The 20,465-nt window shown below is 36.7% G+C and overlaps 1 protein-coding gene across 1 annotated transcript; it reads left to right on the top strand.

Annotated features, from left to right (window-relative positions):
* Window positions 1-10: 10 nt before the first annotated feature.
* On the top strand, window positions 11-20,344 carry FBXL3 (F-box and leucine rich repeat protein 3). Its single transcript, XM_023621701.2, has 5 exons — window positions 11-145; window positions 4,256-4,604; window positions 7,426-7,548; window positions 10,226-10,397; window positions 16,680-20,344. Exons 2-5 carry the CDS (start codon window positions 4,257-4,259, stop codon window positions 17,321-17,323), a joined length of 1,287 nt encoding a protein of 428 aa, XP_023477469.1. The 5' UTR covers window positions 11-145; window position 4,256; the 3' UTR covers window positions 17,324-20,344.
* Window positions 20,345-20,465: the final 121 nt, after the last annotated feature.

Genomic DNA, 20,465 nt, shown 5'->3' with positions numbered 1-20,465 from the left:
GCCTCGGATGCGGGCGGAGCGCGGGGGTCCGCAGCGGCGGGAGCGCGACGCGCGGGGCCCCGGGGGCCTCATGTGAGAGCCGCGGGAGCAGCCGGCGACCCCGGAGCCCGGGGTGCTGTGTGCGGGAAGCCGCCTCCGGCCGCAGGTAACGGCGGAGGGCCAGCGGCCTTCGCGGGAGCAGGGCGGGCCGGGGGCTCGGGGGCCGGGCGCGTGCGGGGCGGGACGGGACGGGGCGGGGCGCGGCGCCCAGACCTGGGAGTTACTGGGGGCGTTTCTCCGCCGTGCCTGCTTCAAAACATGTCACCAAGGCGTGGCGCTGTGTCAGCGACCCCGCGGCCCCGCGCACGGCCTCGGTACCCTCGGCGGGGGCTGGTGACAGGCGCTGCAGGGCTCGCGCTCTCCGGGCTCTGCCCGGCGTCGACTGTGCGCGTGCTTGTAGCTGGAGAAGTGAGGGGCGTTAAGATGTCAAAACAGACTGCCCGGGGAGGCGCAGGGGAGACGTCAGGGCGAGCCAATCCGGGGAGGTGGCGCAGGGAGGCGGGCACGCCCCCGCCGCGTCGCCAAGTGGAAAACTTGGTTAACTTGTGCTGAGCAGCTCCGCGCCTGCTTGTGGCGTGAGCAGCCGTCTCAGTTCGGGTTGCAGACAGGGATCGGGAAGCAGCCTGTTAAATGATTGGCTTGCATCTCCAAGCTGAGAGGTGAGATTACTATTGTTTTGCTGCGGATGGTGTCCAATCGAATGGCCCAGATCTTTTCATTAGGCTTTTTTCTGCTGTTCTTGAAATATTTCTAAAAAGACCGTCGACTCCCAGTTATCTGCAAATGACCACTAGATGGATTTTCCCCATCACGCTCTCCCTACCGTCTTGTTCTGAGAGTTAATCTCTTTCCACTGTTTTATTCTTGTATTCCAGCCAAAGAATCCATTTTAATTTTGATATTAGTCAAAGCGAAACATGAATGGAAAGGAAATGTGATGCCCAAACAGGCGTTTTAGAGCTAAGTGCAAATGGGCTTTTAAAATTACTACATACTATAGTGTACTAAAAGTGTCTAACACAATGGGGGACACCAAACTAAGTGTTCTCTTCCGCCCTTCGTCGGATGGGCATGTTGACTGCTCATTTCAGAGTGTATGGAGATGCTGAGCGTGTTCAGTAACTCCCTGTGCTGCTCGACTAGTCTGTAGTCTTTCCTCACTAGTTTGCTTTTGGGTGCTTTGTAGAAATACCAGTCCCTCACTACGTGCTCTTGGTGGCCTAAGTTGCATCAGTTACTTATTTGGGGCCTGGAACAGTTGGAATTTGAAATTGAACTGTCAGAGCCCCGAAGGGGCCTGGTTTTGGTGCTCTGCAGTCTCAGTGTTTATTGTCCAGCTTCGTCCTCTGCACTCCTGTTCAAATGTAAGAGCTGTTTTCGCTTTGATTAAAAGTAGGAGATAAATAGTCCATTCTTTGCAGATTGGTGGGTGCTCTGAATTATTTAACTTTCCATACAGCAGAGTTTCATGTGTAAAAGATTTAATAAGGTACTTCTGAAAGCAGTGTAACTTTTTGCGTGAGTAAATGAGATCATCTTGGGGAAAACTGACATTTAAAAATGTAATCAGGTGCCCACTGTGTTGTGTTATTTTCATGCATATGTGAGGATAATACAGAGATCATTTTTATTGGCATTTGGCCTTACATTTTTTTTCCGTTGCATAATATACTATAATTCTGACATGTTATAGTCATATTACATGGGACAATTTACAGACTTCTGTTCAGCTATTCATAAACCAGTAAGTGCTTAAAATATACTTTGGTGGTCATACAGTCTTATATCCAGACGAAGAAATACTATTCCTCCGTGTTGCATCTTTCTTTTTGATATGTCAGCTTTTTTCTCCTCTCAACTTGGAAAGGTATTGAAATATACTTTGATAGACAATGAAAGTGTCTATTGTTAGAAGATCAGCAAAGTATTAGCAAAGATAATTTTGTGAATAAGGCTGTCATTTTATTTTGTTTATATGTCCATATCTTACAAAGTAAAATGAATCATTCCATCTTTAAGTTGAATAGTTCTGGTTTTAGAAGACTTTTCTCCAGAAACAGGCAATCAGTATTCTATAATAAGGAGTAGAAATTATAAAGACAGCTTCATTCTTTTTTGAATCTTTTTATCTCAAAATTCTGAGTAGTTTTAGGTAGTCAGAAGAGAAATGATAAACCCTGGGTAGCAAACTCTTTGTTGTTTGACCCAAATTTTATATGCTAAAATTAAAGAAAGCCTTCAGAATGAGTTAAAGCAGAAAAATGGGTCATAATGACAGTGTTATCTCAGCGTCTAGTGGGACATTATTACTAGGAGAGATTTTTTTAAATTAAAGACTATGTTGCAGGTTATACTACTTTTTCTCTAAACACATTTTTAAACATGTATTCTTAGATTCACACGTAAGTTTTAGGTTTCCATGAAACTACCCTCTTCCTGTCACCTCTGTCATTCTCTTTTCTCCCTTCTTCTCCTGGTAGGATATATACATTATTTACTTCACTTAACTCACGCAGTTGGAAGTAGGAGCAATGAGGAATAGGCAGTTTATTGCACGTGTGCTAAGACCTCCTGGGCTGAGTTTAATGGCATGAAGGCCAAGGGCCTCTGCCATTGTGTTTCCCTCCAGCCTCCAATCCTCTTACAAGGTTTGCTAGCTACCGGATAGAGAGAGAGTCTGCAGAGACATATTTGGTTGAGTCATGCATGTGCACATCCTTTGACTCACGCAGAAACCAGAAATTCAAATATGCTAATGTGCCAGAAGAAGGGAGTTTGAGCCACAAGCCATCTTTTTCAAAAGCTGTGACTCCAAATCCAAACCTGCTCTGCCAGAACTGCTCTCTTGAGACAAAAGAAAAGCATTGCAGGCTCTAAACTAGGTGGGGGTGCAAAATGCTCTGCAGTTACCCCACTTAGTGTAGAGACTGCAATACCTATTTTTCCAAACAACAAATCAAAACAGCACTTTTTTTAATCTGATTACAATGTAATTCATTGACATTAAAAGAAACCTGTAAAATATAGAGAGACATATTGGCAAAAACAAAAATTCGCCTGCAAGCCCACCACTATTATAATCCCATTCACTATTATAGTTACTATATTAATATGGTAATTATATTACCAATGTGTGTTTCTTATACATAAGCGTGTGTTCTTGCACTCTCTCTCTTTCTCACACACTTCATTTTAAAACAAAAATAGGGTCCCTCTTTGCCTTCTGGTTGGTAACCTCTGTTTTTACTGTGTCGAGCACTTCAATGTCTTTGACACTGGACTGCTTTCCTATACCTGAATTCAACAATCATCTGTCTCCTTTCAAAAGCCCTGATATATTTAATTCCTCACAAGAATCCTATGTGTTATTATCTCCATTTTACAAACTGAAGCACAGGGAACGTCAAGTGATTTGTTCAAGGCCACATAACCAGTGAGAAGTAGAGCCAGGCTTCAAACTCAGGGAGCTTGATTCCAGAGCCCATTCTCCTTGACCATACTGCTGTTTTGCAATAAAAAGATTATTTTCAAAGAAACAAATGGAATGAAGGTAGTACAAATACACAGAATAGAAACATACCTATCATTCAGAAATAGAACTTGGGGAAAACATTTCATTAGTAAGTGATGTGTTGGAAGAAGAAACCACATTTCAGACAAACCCAATGCTTATTTTTTAAGCAGAGATTGGGTTTGGCAGTAACACAAATCACAGACTGTTGAATGTGGAAACATCTGTTGGCTACTTAATTCACATCCTCTCTGGAGGTTCCTGGGACTCTGGTCTGCCCTGAATTCAGGAACTCAAATACATATAGCAGGTATCCTTAGATGACTTGTAAGAAACCTTTAAAAAGTGTCACTGTAGGTTCTCTTTTATATTCCTTTTAGTTAGTTGCCTACAACTTTTGAAATGTAGATTCTTGATTTTGTTTCAAAAATCATGAAAAACTTTTCCCCCAGGTAGTACAACATAAATACAAATATTTAAAAACACCTGTATAGAATCTCTAAAACAACAATTGGTCTCCACTGGCATTTTTCATTATATTTTGTTTTGATATTCTTCTTGAATAACTGGTCTAATTCTTCCTGCTTGTTTCCGTTTGTATTTATAAACACATGTATACACATCTCAGTGACAGAAAAATGAATTTTGAATTTATTTCTATTCAAAAGTTAAGTATGAAAAAAAATGATGCATTTTTCTGAATAGGATGAAACGAGGAGGAAGAGATCATGACGATAATTCATCAGAAGAAGGTACTACAGAGAAATCCAAGAAACTGAGGACTACAAATGAGCATTCTCCAACTTGTGATTGGGGTAACCTCCTTCAGGACATTGTTCTTCAAGTATTTAAGTATTTGCCTCTTCTTGACCGGGCTCATGCTTCACAAGTTTGCCGCAGCTGGAACCAGGTATTTCACATGCCTGACTTGTGGAGATGTTTTGAATTTGAACTGAATCAGCCAGCTACGTCTTATTTGAAAGCTACACATCCAGAGCTGATCAAACAGATTATTAAAAGACATTCAAATCATCTACAGTATGTCAGCTTCAAGGTAATTCTTTAAATCCTTCTTTTAAAAACTCAAGCATATTTAGTGGCTTTTGTATACTAAACCAGTACATCTTTCCATGTCTTTAAAATAATGTCTTTTTAGGGGAAGTGCTTAAAAACTTAGAATTATCATATATCTTAGAAGCTGTCAAAAATAATTAATTTGAGCTAAATTACTCCATTATAATTATTAGTAATTTCTTAAAAGAGTAGAAGTAACCACTAAATAAGCATAAATCATAAACCAAAGCTGTCAGTCACATTGAATTATTGTGAACACAAATCTGAGGAAAGAGAAATATATAATAAAAAATGTGGAGCTTTTGATTGACTAAAACTTAATTACTGTCTCTAATAGGGACTGAGTTTTGCTTATTGATGGCTTTATCAGAGTCTTCAAAGAAAAAGATATAGACACTTTATGTAAAAGGTTTAGATGAATATATTTTAGAGAGAAATAGAAGCTACATGGAGAATGCCAAAAAGAGCAGTTTGTTTCTTTCCATTGCCAGAAAGGACGTATTGGAAATCATGCAGCAATGAGATAAATGAAGTAGGGTGGCTTTTTGAGGTTCCAGAATAGTTTAAGGAACCACAGCGGTTTGTATAAGCACTGAGGCTTGTAATGTTTTGTTTTGGGGATGAATAATGGAATGTGGGCATGTTTACTAAATCCTTAACACACCTGATACTTATTGTTGAAAAATAATGCATGAGGGGCCGGCCCTGTGGCCGAGTGGTTAAGTTCGTGTGCTCCGCTTTGGCGGCCCAGGCGCTAGTTTGGATCCTGGACGCGGACATGGCATCGCTCGTCAGGCCATGCTGAGGCAGCGTCCCACATGCCACAACTAAAATATACAGCTATGTACCAGAGGAATTTGGGGAGAAAAAGCCAAAAAAAAAAAAAAAAAGAAAAGTAATGCATGAGTACCGGATTTTCCTATGTGTAGCAGTTGTTAAACAGGTCAAGTTAAACTTAAGTTATGGTTCTTAATCCAGAGTTCCTTGCCCAAACTAGTCTTGTCTGCTTCCCAGAGTATCATTCCTTCTTAGCTGGAGATCACTTGCTTGTTCTCTAATATATGTCTGAGGAGGAGCGGAGACCTGGTGGGGGGAATGGTTGGGTGTATTATGGCTTTCCTCCCAGAAAAATGCACAAAGTCACTTAGGCCACTGGGGCTAGGATTGCTAGGTTTAGCAAATAAAAATAGAGGATGTCTAGTTAAATTTGAATTTCACATAATCAATGAATAATTTTTATTATAAATATGCCCCATGCATTATTTCAGACATACTTAATTCTTATTTAACTGGATGTCCTCTATGTTATCTGGCAATGCTAACTTAGGGGCAAGGGTTGGGGAATAATGGGAGGATCAAACAAAAATCCAGAAACTCCTCATATGTTGCCCCTACCTCACCTCCCTGTGAAGAAGCCTGAAGAGCCTTCCCTTTGTTTTCAGTTCTTTGAGTTGTCTGAGAGTGTTTTAATGGTAAATCCTATAAAAAGATGAGTATAATATGTTAATCTCATAGGTCTAAAGACCAGTTCCATCCAGTGGATTGGCTTGGTCGATGTTATTCTTTTACAGCCCTGTGACATCATTCAGCTGTATCCAACTTGTATAGCCCTCATAAAACCATTTGTCCTGTAAGCTTTAACATTTTTATTAGGAATTATTTTCCTGAGGAAATAATTTCTGATTTGCAAAAAAAGCCACATCACAGGATTCTTCTGGGCTCTCCTGATAATATTTGTGTTTAATTCATCTCTGACTGTATGCCAAAGAGGCTTGTACTCAAAGCTATTAGTGTAGAACAGTGATTTTCAAACTTTATGTGTATCAGAAATACCTAGAATGCTTGTTGAGCCAAAGATTCCTGGGTCCCACCCCTAGAGTTTCTGATTCAGATAGTCTGGGTTGGGCGTGAGAATTTGCATTTCAAACAAATGCCCAGGTGATGTTGATGCTGTTGGTCCAGGGGCCACATTTTGAGAACCACTGTTGTAGAGAAACGTAGCCAAAAGATAATAATATAAGAGCTCTGAAACTGTAATATAAATCAGTACATCAGTTTTACAACCAGCTCTTCAGAACGTTCTTGGGTTATGGTAATGTACATCAATATAGAAATTAAATTAATGATACTACTTTTAAGTGTCCTGTTTAAGATGCTTTTTAACCCAGGGCACAACTTGGTTTTTGATAGAAGACTTTGTCTTATATCCTTGAGTTTTTTGGCCATATTATCCTTACCCCAGGAAATGTCTATGCAGAAGAGCATGTAGGAGCAGCTACTTCTCGATTGGTTCAGATTTTCATGCTTAACTGGTTGGAGGCTCTCATTTTACTTCACATTCAGCTTTCTTTTAATAATAGATCCCAGGTTGTAATTCACTTGAATCTTCTGAGTAAATACTCATTTATTTTCTGGTGTCTTGAAATGTGTACCATAGACACTGTATTTACGTGTATGATGGGCTCTACTGCCAAATATATAGTATTTTTCACAGATTATGAATTCATGTTTTCCATTCAGTTATATAGTCAGTTTGGAATAAATCAGCTTAAAAGCTAAGTCCTTTCAACATTAAATATATGTCTTATCATAACAAAAGTCTTGACAATTGCCCTTAATGCTTCTTCAAGGGGACTCAGAAAAGGCTAACGTTGTATGTGAGGGTGGATGTTTGAAAGAATAAATATTAATTCTTTAAATTATAATGCAGTAAACCAGTAACTTTCTTGCTTTTGTAAAATTAAGATATGCACAGAGAAATGTAAATATATGTATGGGTAAATGATGTTTTCTTTTCTAAGGTGGACAGCAGCAAAGAGTCAGCTGAAGCAGCTTGTGATATATTATCACAACTTGTGAATTGCTCTTTAAAAACACTTGGACTTATTTCAACTGCTCGGCCAAGCTTTATGGATTTACCAAAGGTATCTGCTGGTTTTGTTTTATTAGCTGTTAGTGAGAAATCCAGTGAAACCCTACCCATTTCTTTGACAGTGAGAGTGTAAGAAAAGTAGTATATATAATGGAAAACCACTTACTGTTTAGAATGTTAAGCAATAGGATTTTTTTAAAAGCTTTTCCTTTTTTTCATCACCTTGTGCTTCTTCATGGGTAAGGTTAAAGAGTGAATGAATTTGCAGAGGATTCTATAGGAAGTACTAAAAGAGACTAAGTAAAACTGAGAAACGAGCTTATTAGGAAAAAATATAAAGATGCTCCTTTTTGGACTCTCAGAGCAGATTGGTGAAATTATAATCAAAGAAAAGTAGACAATGTGCCAGTATTGAGAGTAGGTATAGCTTACTTATAAAATCTTTTGGTAAGTGTATAAAGATTTATTCTTGAGCAAAGTTAGTATCAGTATAGCTTGGATTAATTTACAGATTTCATTTAAGGAAAACATGTTTTTTTTGGTGAAGAGTTAACTATTTATATTCATATATATGTTCTCACATGATCCTGCAGGTAATTCGAGATCGTCTCTCTCTTTAATAACTGTTGTCTTAAAAAAGAAAAATAAATGTGCATTTTTAGAAAGGCAACTGATAAAGGCCCCTGAGTATGTCAGCTGATGTTCAGTAGGTTAGCACCCAACAATAATTTGAAAGTTTTTTCCAAAGTACACCATGATCTAAAATATAGACACCCCTTTAAACACCTTTACTAGGATGATTCAGGAAGAAATATTAGAAAATGGAGTGTATATTATAACCCAGGTGGTTCAATGGAATATCAGTATCACCAGTTGATTTCAGTCTTAATTGATTTTTAAAAAGGCTCATTAAGTATGTATATTTGAGATAAAATGTTTTCCTCGTGTAAAATAAGGGAGGTAGGCAAGAGAATCTCTGTCCATTTCAATATAAGATTCTAAGTACATGTGTTAGATCACAGTGATTCTCAAACTTAATGTGCATAAAAATCATCTGAGGAACTTCTAAGTTCTGGATTATTATTCCTATTCCAAATCTCCCCTTCCTAAGAGCAGTCCAGGTGATTCTGATTAAGATGGTTCAAGGACCTCTAAGAAGCACTGAGTTACATGGTATAGTAGCACCTTGTTCAAGGTTCATATGGGAAACGAAACATTCTGAATTGATTTTCTATGTTCATACCATAGTTAAAAAAGAAATATACATATGGCATCTATAAAACATTGCATATTAAAAGATATGTTGAACATAATTTAGTTTCCTTCTTTTTCTTATTACTCAGGATTATTCTTATGCATATCTAGGACAAATACTATGCTTATATGCAGTAGTTTTGTCTTTGGGAACTATTGATGCATCTAGGACTACTTCCTTCTTATTAAATGGGCCTAGGATACTTATACTTTTTTCCTTTTTTTCTTTCCTATTATGGCTGTTGTAGGAGGTTGAAATAGGGTGTGGCTATGTCTTGGAAATCCTGGGAGAACTGAAGAGAACATGAAAGAAGTATATTTGACCAGAGCTAAACCTGAGGGAAATGGGAAAAGAAGGCAGTGATGCAGTCATGAGTATACTAATGAAGAAATATGATTGTGCAAATATAATTGAGTTTGATATGAAAATATTAGGAGACAGATGTTAACATTTAAGTAGTTCAACAGTTACTTAATCAAAATTTAAGTAGTTAACCCATTATTTAATCACAGTAGGGAAAAGTTTTAAGTTAGAGAATGTGACCAGAAAGATAATGTTTCATTGTAGTTTCTTGGCTGTTAGCCTGCCCTTATCCCTTATCACTGCTGTAGTGAATTTATAAAGCTAAGTGGAGGGTGAGATTGGTTATGTGGAGGAGCGAGTTGGCACATGTATTGGCCTCTCTTTCCTTTCTCTCCCGGATTCTCTGTCCCTTGATATGCCTTCTTACCTTGGATTCAAAGTTACACACTTTAACCATGCTTTAATTCCTGTTTCCCTACAGTGGTTCCTTTAGGTCAGATTCTGTGTCCAACAGATAGTTATATGTATATAATAAATGGTATGATACTAATTGGTACATTTGTGGGAAAAATACATTAAAATAGGCTTGAAAATATTGTGGATAACGTAACATATTTAAAGGAGTTTTAAATTTAGAATTTTATCTAGGTATGATATTGAATATTTTTGAATCAAACTTTGTGTTTCCATATTCCAAACAAGTCTTTCATAGCTTCTGAGTTGATTGTTATTTTAATTTTTAATGATTATGCCAATAGTTATTTCTATTTTAATGGCCATTACCATCAGACCAAAAAAGAATGCATTTCAGTTTTATAAACCACTAGAGTAGGGTTTCCAGATAAGGGGATGTGAAGTATCTGAAAGGTATTCTCATCCTGGATTCCAGAATTCCTTTTTACTTACCAATGATTGTTGTGATTTAGAGACACTCATCCTAAGGCTTGAAATCTTCTTTTTTCTCCTACAGGTAAAAAGGCTCTTCTTAAAGATGGCAGATAGTCACCTCTCTTTTTTACCATACTCCCAACAAGAGTGAGGGGATGCTACCCCTAAAATAGTTAGGAAATAGATCATTATCATTCAGATGAACCATACATGTATTATATGAAAACCCCTCATTTCGCATTTGTAAAAATTTAAACAATGTTTTAATTTTTTTGCTTTTCAGTCTCACTTTATCTCTGCACTGACGGTTGTGTTTGTAAACTCCAAATCCTTGTCCTCACTTAAGATAGATGATACCCCAGTAGATGATCCATCCCTCAAAGTACTAGTGGCCAACAACAGTGATACGCTCAAGCTGCTAAAAATGAGCAGTTGTCCTCACGTCTCTCCAGCAGGTACATTGTGTTTTTTGCCAGATAACATTTTAGTAAAGTGTATTGATATGTATCAAATAAGAAAAATGTTGATTATTAACCTTGAAGGTGAGTTAATATAATTATTTTGTCTCTTTTGCATAAAGATATTTTTAATGTCATAATAGCATAAATTTTGTAGCATTCCTACCCTAGACACTTAGTTTCAACTTACTGTCTAATCTTATTTGGTAATTTGTGTCCAACTTATGCTAGAAAATGGATAAATTAAAAAAATAAAACAAAAAGACAATATGAAGTCTACTTGAGGTGCCCCTTTAGGTAAAACAGAATTTTCTCTAATTGTAGTTGAGCTAACTGGGTAGGTTTTGAGTCAGAGCAGTCTCATAATTACTTTCCTTCTGACTACTTAGAGAGAGAAGAGTTGTGTTGAAGTTGTTGCCTTGACCTTTTGCATGATAATACTTTCCTAAGTTGAATTTTAGAGCCCATCAAATGGGAGAATAACATTATAAAATCTCTTTCCAACTTTTCACATATAGAATTTCTGTGCATTATTGCATTATCAGTTTGAGACAATTTAAATTCCAAGTGGTTTGTATTGTAAAGTAAGTATAAACCTGCACTTCATATTACTCTCTGAGCTTCACTCCTGACTCATCCTCCCACTATTGACATCCCTCCCTATCCTGTGACTGTGTTATTTGGGAAACCTGTTTTTAAGGGACAATGTTAAATCCTTGATCTCTTTATGGAGAACACTTCCCACCTTCTTGCCAGAACTAAAGCCTGGCCTTCCCCCAAGAAAATGATTCCCTCTTGGATGGAGATTACTTGCTCCTTCTCCCATGTCTCCTACACAAAGGGTCTTGGTGATGGGAATGGCTAGATCTATTGCAGTATTTTCCTAACCACTTCTGCCACTTCTAGATTATCACTGAAGGTGGTAATCTAAATAAATTAGAAGTTAAGAAGAATGGGCTTTGGGAGTTACTACTTATGTGACCGTGGTCACATTTTCCTGTGTACTGTATAGGTTTGCTATGAGAGTAAGGTCCATACTTCGTAGCTTCATAGTGTACAATGTCCCTTGTATCCTGACCTTTACCTATCTCTTTAATCTTTTTTGCTACTTACTCACATGCAGCTTGTACTTGAGCCCTACACAACTACAGTTCTTTGTACCTGTGTAGTTAGTACACTGTACGTTGTGGGATACCTTTTTATTTTTCCACTTCTTCATCTAGCTAACTCCAACCCAGCCTTCACAGTTCAGCTCAAGTGTTGCGGTTTTGTTCCTGTTTCTCTTCCTCTCTGGTTTAGATCCCCCACCGGTTGTTTCCATAGCTCTCTGAACATAACTTGTAGCACTTACCACACTGTATGAGAGCCTTTGTGTCTCTGCTTTCTCTGTAAGACCGTGAGCTCATTGTTCTCTTTATCCTGGTACACCCCATGTTCACTTGTATTTATTAAATACACACATCAGTTCTGATAATGCAGTATAAGCTTGCTTGGTCTTACCTAATGGCTTTTGGACTAGATGTTCAGGAAGAGGAGGGAAGAGGAAGAGCACTTGTAATACTTTTTAATTTAAGAGTATAACTATAAAAGATTTCAGTTTAAAATTTAACATAGTTGTATATTTTCTTTCTGTCCATATTTGGACAGATTTTTTTCTCTAAGTTGAAATTAAGGACTATTTTCTATTCTTTCTTCACTAACATTTTATCAAACTTTTTTCCCATTTCATATAGTCCTTATAATTGTCTATTACGGGACCTCTAGGCACCATTTGACATTAGTGACTGTTGCCTCTTTGATATCATACTCATGCCTTTCCTCCTTCCTCTCTGATTGTTCCTACTCTGTTTCCTTTGCTTGTTTTTCTTTTCATTCCTTATGTTTTGGTGTTTCACTGTGTTCTTTACTGAGTCCTTTTCTGTTGTACTCCGTAAACTTTGGGCTGTCTCTTCATCATCGATGGCTTCAGTTACGTTCTGTGTGTTGATACCTCCTCCTTTTGGTGTCTCTGGAACTCCAGAGCTATGTGTTGAGCTGCCGATGGCCCAGTGCCTCTAGAATGTCTTGCCGCTACTTCAGATTAATGAACTTCTTTTTTCCCCATCCAGATCTCTTGCTTGTCCCTTTTTACTGTTTCAGTGAATGGCACTATCCATCTAGTTGTCAGGGATCTAGCAGACAGGTCGTTGATTTCTCCTACCCTTACTTTCTCCATCCCTTCAGTCACTGAGGTGTGGTGACTCCATCATTGAAACATACCTTGAATCTCTATGCTATGGACTGAATGTGTGGTTCTCCTCACTTCCCTCCCAATTCATATGTTGAAGCCCTAATCCCCAGTGTGATGGTGTTTAGACGTGGGTTGGAGCTAATTAGGTCATAAGGGTGGAGCCCTCATAAATGAGATTAGTGCTCTTATAAGAAGAGAAAGAAGAGAGATGATCTGTCTTTCAGCCATATGAAGACACAGTGAGAAGGTGGCCATCTACAAATTGAGAAGAATTGTGGTCCTCACCAGAAACCAACCATGCTAGTACAGTGATCTTGGACTTCCAACCCTCTGAACTATGAGAAATAAATGTTTATTATTTAAGCCACCCAGTCTATATATTCTGTTAGGCAGCCCAGACTGACTAAGACCACCTACCTTTCTTCATCTCCACTGTTGCTACTCTAGTCCAGGCCCCCATACTCTTTGTGCAGCACCCTCTTAACTGATTTCCCAACTCGCATCCTTGCTCTTTGTTAATCTCATTTCCATGCTACAGCCAGAGTAATCTTTCTAAAATATAAATCTGATTTTTTTCTCCAGCCTCCCTTGGAACTTCTCACTGTGCTTTACATAAGATCCGAATTCCTTTCCAAGGCTGACAAAGTCCTATATAATCTGGTCCTTGCCTATCTATTGGGCTTCATCCTTTAAGATACTCTCTTACTTGCATACTGTGTGTTGAGCTCCCTTCAGCTTAGAATGCTTGTGTTTTCTTCCAAGTCTGGGTATTCACACAGGAAGTAATACTCACTTTCCTTCTCCACTCGCCTTTTGCGCTAGCTTAATCCTTCTAATTCTTTAGGTCTCACTGTATTAGTTCTCGGAAATCTTCCCTGATTCCCTTGTTATGACTCCCAGAGCATTCTTGTTTAATTACCTGCTGCCTTCTATTAGGGATAAGGATGTCATTCCTGTTGTATCTTTACCTTTGTAGCACCAATGCTTGACGTATAAGACACCCATTAATTACCAGATGACCTAATGGTCATTTACTTAGTATTCTACCTTGTTGACAAGCCAACATTTGTCTTATAGTTCTTTTAAGGTTGGACACTTAACTTGGTTCCACATTTTTGCTGGCCTTAAAAAAACAAACTATTTTGGCACATAACAGTTTGCTTCTATTAATTTCTTCCTTAGGACAAATTAAGAAGTGGAAGAGCTAGATCAGAGGGTCCAGATCTTTTTAATGCTTTTTGCTGCCTTTTTTCCAAATGAGTTTTTTGAATTTATAATACCAACAATGGATTTCTATACCAGTTTTGTAACAGCTTTAATTGAGATATAATTCATATACCATACAGTTCACAATTTATTGGCTTTTAGTATATTGACGGAGTGCATCCATCACTACAATCAATTTTAGAATATTTTTGTTAATTATCTCAAAAAGAAACCACGTACCTCTTAACTGTCACCCCTGCCCCCTAGACCTTCATTGCAACCAGCCCTGGGCAACCACTAATGTACATTCTGTCTCTGTAGATGTGCCTATTTTGGACATTTCGTATAAATGGAATCATACTATATGTGGTCCTTTGTGACTGGCTTCTTTCACTTAATGTGATGTTTTCAAGGTTCATCCATGTTGTAGCATGGATCATTATTTCATTTCTTTTTATTGCCAAATAATATTCTGCTGTATGGATATACCACATTTATCCATTGATCAGTTGATGAGTATTTGGGTTGTTTCCACCTTTTGACTGTTCGGAATATTGCTGCTATGAAAATTCATATAGAAGCTTTGTGTGGACATATAGTTTAATTTCTCTTGAGGATATATGTGGGAGTGGAATTGTTGAATTATCTATTAACTCTGTTTAACCATTTGAGGAATCGCCAGACTGTTTTCCAAAGCAGCTGCACCATTTTACATTTCCACTTGCAGTGTGTCAGGGTTCCATCTTTTCCACATCCTCACCAACACTTATCTTTTTGATAATAGCCATCCTAGTGGGTGTGAAGTGGCATCTCACTGTGGTTTTGATTTGTATTTTCTTGATGACTCAAATGTCTTTTCATGTGCTTTTGGCCATTTGTATATCTTCTTCGAAGAGTTGTCTATTCAGATCATTCACTTATGTTTTAATTAGGTTATTTGTCTTTTTATTATTGAGTTGTAATAGTTTACCAGTTTTATCTTGGAAACTATTTTGTGTTCAGTACTTAAACACTTTAACTCTGTATTAGTTTTCTATTGTTGCATAACTAAGAACTACAAATTTAGTAGCTTAAACCAAAACTCATTTATTAGCACCACAGTTCTGTTGGCCAGAGCTATAGGTGTGATTCAGCTGGCTTCTCTGAGGCTAGAGAAACTGATTCTCTCTGAATTCCTCTTCTGCAACCAGCCAGAAAAACTCTTGGCTTTTAAAGGGTTCATGTGATTCGATTAGAACCACCTGAATAATGTTATTTTAAAGCCAGCTGTGCTGTATAACATAACATAATCATGGGAGTGATATCACATTCACAGATCCCAGGAATTAGGGCATGGAATCTTGGGGACCACTTTTAGAATTATGCCCACCACAACTACTTTAGTAGTATTAGTGATATCTCAAAGTTTCCTTTGTTTGCATCTTTGGTTACCATTTCCCATCTGTTTGTTTTCTTTTTATATCTGGCTTTATGAGATTGCAGAGAACATTGATGTGCTCAGGTTACCTTGGGTGATCGGGGTTCATTTCAAAGTATATACATACCTCGTGGAGAATGAAAACTTTGCATTGGCTGAAGAGTGAACCACAGATGTCTTTTACTCTCTCTTCTGCTGACTCTCTTATTACTAGTGATTCCATTTATCTCTTCACTGATTCTGTTGCCTGTATTCTGCCACTGCTCTACAGCTTTTGGCTTATTGGTGGCCTCTGTCTTGTCACTTCTTGAGCAGTAGTTAAGCACATGAACTTGAGAGTCACACAGTCTGTTTGAATGCTAGCTTTGCTAACTTTAGCTAGCTGCCTCAACTTCAAAATAGAAATACTTATTTTCTAGATTTATTGGAGTATTTGTGGTGTAACATGTCTGGTACCTAACATACTTGTACAATAAATAGTAGATATGATGTGTTTGGTTGTTCCTATCCTTGTTTCCAAACACAATGAAATGGTTTGAGTGGGCCATTTACCAAGTAGTTTGGGGTGTCTCCTTGGGGCAGAGTTCTTATACTAGGCCACTTCAGAGATCAGATATTGACCTTTGGTGAAATCATCTGCTGCTAGGGGTTTGGGGCAGTTTTGAAGCCTAGTAAGCCTAAGTATATAGGGAACCATTTAAGGAACTGCTTTCTGTGTATGTGTTAGAGCTTTAAAAGTCATAGTGTCTATTTCCATTAATGTGAATTGGGTAGTTATCTTTTGACTCCTTTATCAGGTGGTATCTTGGTATTTTTTAAGAAATTTGACAAGGTTATTATATACTATTAGCAGTTAAACTCTTTGTTGCTCATTTGATGAAAATCTTTTTAATTTTTCAAATGTTTTATTTAGTTACATCAGTCATATTTGATATGGTTTTACCTCATCTGTTTTTTTTTATTAGGAGTAGGTTTTGAATTTCAGAAAATGTCCTCTGACCTCTGTTGCAATGATCATTTAATTTTTCTTCCTTAACCTATAAGTTTACTGTTAGTAATCAGTTTTTTTAAAAATAGACACTGTCCGTGCATTACTGGGATAAACCTTACTTAGAGTCATGATATATTTTAAAATGACAGTTATTTATTAATAATTTATAATTATTCTGAGTTAAGTGAGCTTCATTTCTTCTTAAGGTATCGGATTTAGAATTGGTCTCATTTTCTTGTAGACAAAATTAGTAATAGATTTTTAAGTGTGACTTTCTGCTCTGTTCAACCATACAACTGAATTTTAAATTGTATAGCTTTGTGGTAAGGGAAATATGGTAAAATTTTATTGTGGGATATGTATTTGATTAAATTTTTGAACAGATGATGAACTTGTACAAAAATTTGTAAATAACTACCTATTTTTTCTTCCAAGGTATCCTTTGTGTGGCTGATCAATGTCATGGCTTACGTGAATTGGCCTTGAATTACCACTTGTTAAGTGATGAATTGCTGCTTGCTTTATCTTCTGAAAAACACGTTCGATTAGAACATTTGCGTATTGATGTAGTCAGTGAGAATCCTGGACAGACACACTTTCATACTATTCAGAAGAGCAGCTGGGATGCTTTCATCAGACATTCACCCAAAGTGAACTTAGTGATGTATTTTTTTTTATATGAAGAGGAATTTGATCCATTTTTTCGGTATGAAATACCTGCTACCCATCTTTACTTTGGGAGATCAGTAAGCAAAGATGTGCTTGGCCGAGTGGGAATGACATGCCCTAGACTAGTTGAACTAGTAGTGTGTGCAAATGGATTACGGCCACTTGATGAAGAGCTAATTCGCATTGCAGAACGTTGCAAAAATCTGTCAGCTATTGGACTGGGGGAATGCGAAGTCTCATGTAGTGCCTTTGTTGAGTTTGTGAAGATGTGTGGTGGCCGCCTGTCTCAATTATCCATTATGGAAGAAGTATTAATTCCTGACCAAAAGTATAGTCTGGAGCAGATTCATTGGGAAGTGTCCAAGCATCTTGGTAGGGTGTGGTTTCCAGACATGATGCCCACTTGGTAAAGACTGAATGATGTAGGGCATGATGAATAGCACCTTAACTTTAAGCATATTGTATTATAATAAAAGTTTTATTTCTTGTAGTTTTACTATTTTGTGGCATGGAAATTTGATATCTGCATTGAGTATATAAGGACGGTTTATTGGAGGACCCACGGACCAGTTTTGGCCAGAAAACATCTGTCTCTTTAGCCTAACAGCAGTCAAATGTTAGAAAAGTTTTTTAAAAATGTGGTTCAGATCTGAAAGTAATAACCAGTTATAAAGATTAAAATGTTACAGTCTGAAGGAAGCAAAACATATAATATCCAAGAAGTGAGTACTAATAGATTTTCCAAAATGTTATGTTCTCTATGCATTTTTTTAAAAATGAAACTTGACATTTTAGGGTCTTCAGTTATACTTACACCTGTTATAAGGTGTTTAATATAGCTCAGGAAAGTGAGCATTTTGTGAGAAAAATGTAGGATATATTGTATCTAATGAAAGAGATTGGTTGAATGTTCTCAAATGTTACAGAGCTATTTAAAGAGGTATATATAGATAATTGGAATACTTAGAAAACTGATGTCACACAGTTGTTAGCACAGAAGGATAATAAACAGAACCAAGATCAAATTAAAAGAAAATAAGTGGAATAGAAGGGAGGCAGTGTTTAGCTTTGTATAAATTTCTGTTTCCTCTATAATCTGCCAAACCATATAATTCTTTTCTGTGATATGTTACTATATGGCACTTGAGGCATCATGTGTAAAGTAAGGAATGCTTTACCAGTTCTCCTTGGTTTTGTTTATCTTTGTTTAAACTAGTTTTGAAGTGTTATATAACAATTGAAATGATAAGCTTATCTATTTTAAAAAGCCAAATTGAAATAATTAAAGGTAGAATTTTAAAATGTTGATAAATTGTTTCCATGAAAGAATATTAGTCTCCACTGAATTTTAGTGGTGGCTCATTTTTCCATTTTGGAATTATATAGTAATGTAAGTAGAATTTTCAAAAATCATAAAAGCACCAATGTACAGTTCAGCATAAAGAGTAAATTTAAAAGATATATTTAAATTCATAATCATATTTTTGAGTAAGTATTGCTCAGTGAACTGGAAAGTTTTAATAGAAAAATGTCTGCAATTTTGTGATTGTTAATTTGGTTAAAGTGCTATTTTATATTATTTAAGTTAGGTAGCATTTTTATTACTTTCATATGAATAAAGGTAATTCATATATTGTAGAATCTGTAAAAATATTAAGTTTTGGGCTACACTGAGTTTTAGATATTATATAAACTTTGATTCTGAGCACTAGTGCTAGTAGATATCACCCCCCAAGGGGAATTAGAAGTGATTTGCCCCCAATGGAATATATTAATACTTGAGACTTGGAGAAAGCATTTCCGTAGTTATGGAAGCTAATAGTTTTACAGATTGAATCTATTTTTAAAATAGATTACCTTCCTAAGAATAAAGTAAAAGGTGATTTTCTACATAATTTATGCTTTTCAAAAGTGATGGTATTCTGGCCACATAAAAATGAGATGAGGAAAGGCTGATCCAGACTTAGAAATGAAAAGCAATTATTGTAATCTTTTCCCCTCTTACTAAATAGTAAAAAGCTTTGATTGTACAAGAAATACTGTGTTAGTGGATAAAGTTATTTTTCCTTGAATAACTTTGGAAAATGGATTTGGCAGTACATAATCAGTTCTACTAACCAAAGCTTTATTTGGAAATTTACTTTTTGTACAAATTGAATTATATAATGCTTGAAATACTTTAAGTTACTTTATAAGCAAAATGCATAGCACTTGATTTGTTTATACTGTAAAGTATGTTAAATGCTTTTATCAGTTTCAGAATAAAGATAGTTACTAATGCTGTTGTTATTACAATTCTTCAGAACTACACTAACATATATACTTACTTGATTTTAAAACAAGTTAAATTTACACATTTATAGTTTTAGTTTCAAATACATATTTGATGGATATAATGCTTAACATTAAATAATGTTTTTGGTAGAGTAACTTTTTTGAAGATACAAGATTAAGCAAATGGACTCTATTCTTGAAATATGCTCTGATGTCTGAAGTGATAGTAAATTAAAAATGGACCATGAAATGTAAATTTATTTTTCAAATTTTATAAATAAAATGGTTAAATTAAAAATAAGGAATAGGGTCTTCCTGCATTTAGAATAAGAATTTATAAAACAGATTATTTAAAAAAGAATTCTTAGGGTCCTTGAACTCAGCCAGCCTTTTTAGAGAGAATGTCTATATAAATCCATGCAATAAGAATAGTTTTTAAACTACTGAAATTATTTTCATCTCCTGTCTGTCTTAGCTTCCAGAAAAGAACTTTAATTTACCTTGATATTCTGGACTATTTTAACAATATTATCAGAAAAAACAGGCATGATTGAAGATTAAATCAATTTACTGCATTCACAGAATTTTTTCTATTTACAGAAAAGCTTAGGCCAGAAGGGAGGGTTGGTGTGAAGAAGGCTCAGGCTGAACTAAGTCCTTTAAGACGCTGTAAGCAATGTCTACCCTGTACACGGCTGGACAGTCTTTGCACAGGCTCCAGCCCCCTTTATCTGTGGGGCTGGCTGTAACGTTACCAAGCAGCCGGAAGAGTTTTCCCTGCTCACTGACACCCAACTTTCCTTTCAAAAGGGGCATATCATGAGATAACATCATAAAAGGACACAAAGCCTGGTACTCCAAAAGTGAATTAAGAGCTTATTCTTAGAATAATCAGTCCAGTAAAAGAATATATGTTTAATAGCCTATCTTGTTTTAAATAGGGGAGAGAAAATAATGGAAAGGAACGTTTGAGGAGCAGGAAGCTGCTTGGAAAACAAAGGGTAAATATGAGAAAGACGCTGGAAACAAACTGGCCAGCCCATTTGCCTTTGGCTGTGAATAGGGTAAAGCATCTGTGTGGTTTATGAAGCATTGCCCTTTGTATAACATGCCAGTAATTTCTTGAAAAAAAAAATAAAGTCATCTTCTTAAAGGAACTGTAGTCCCAGAGAATTCATTAAATGCCACCAGAGCAGATTATAAAACTGGATGAAATTTCCCAAGACTTTTTTTTTTCTGATTGATTTCTAAGAAGGAGCCAATATTGATTGAGGGTTC

Source organism: Equus caballus, chromosome 17 (genome assembly GCF_041296265.1).
Source record: "Equus caballus isolate H_3958 breed thoroughbred chromosome 17, TB-T2T, whole genome shotgun sequence".
Taxonomy (NCBI): Eukaryota; Metazoa; Chordata; class Mammalia; order Perissodactyla; family Equidae; genus Equus; species Equus caballus.
The sequence above is the reverse complement of the archived record's forward strand: the minus strand, read 5'-3'. Positions and strand labels throughout refer to the sequence as shown.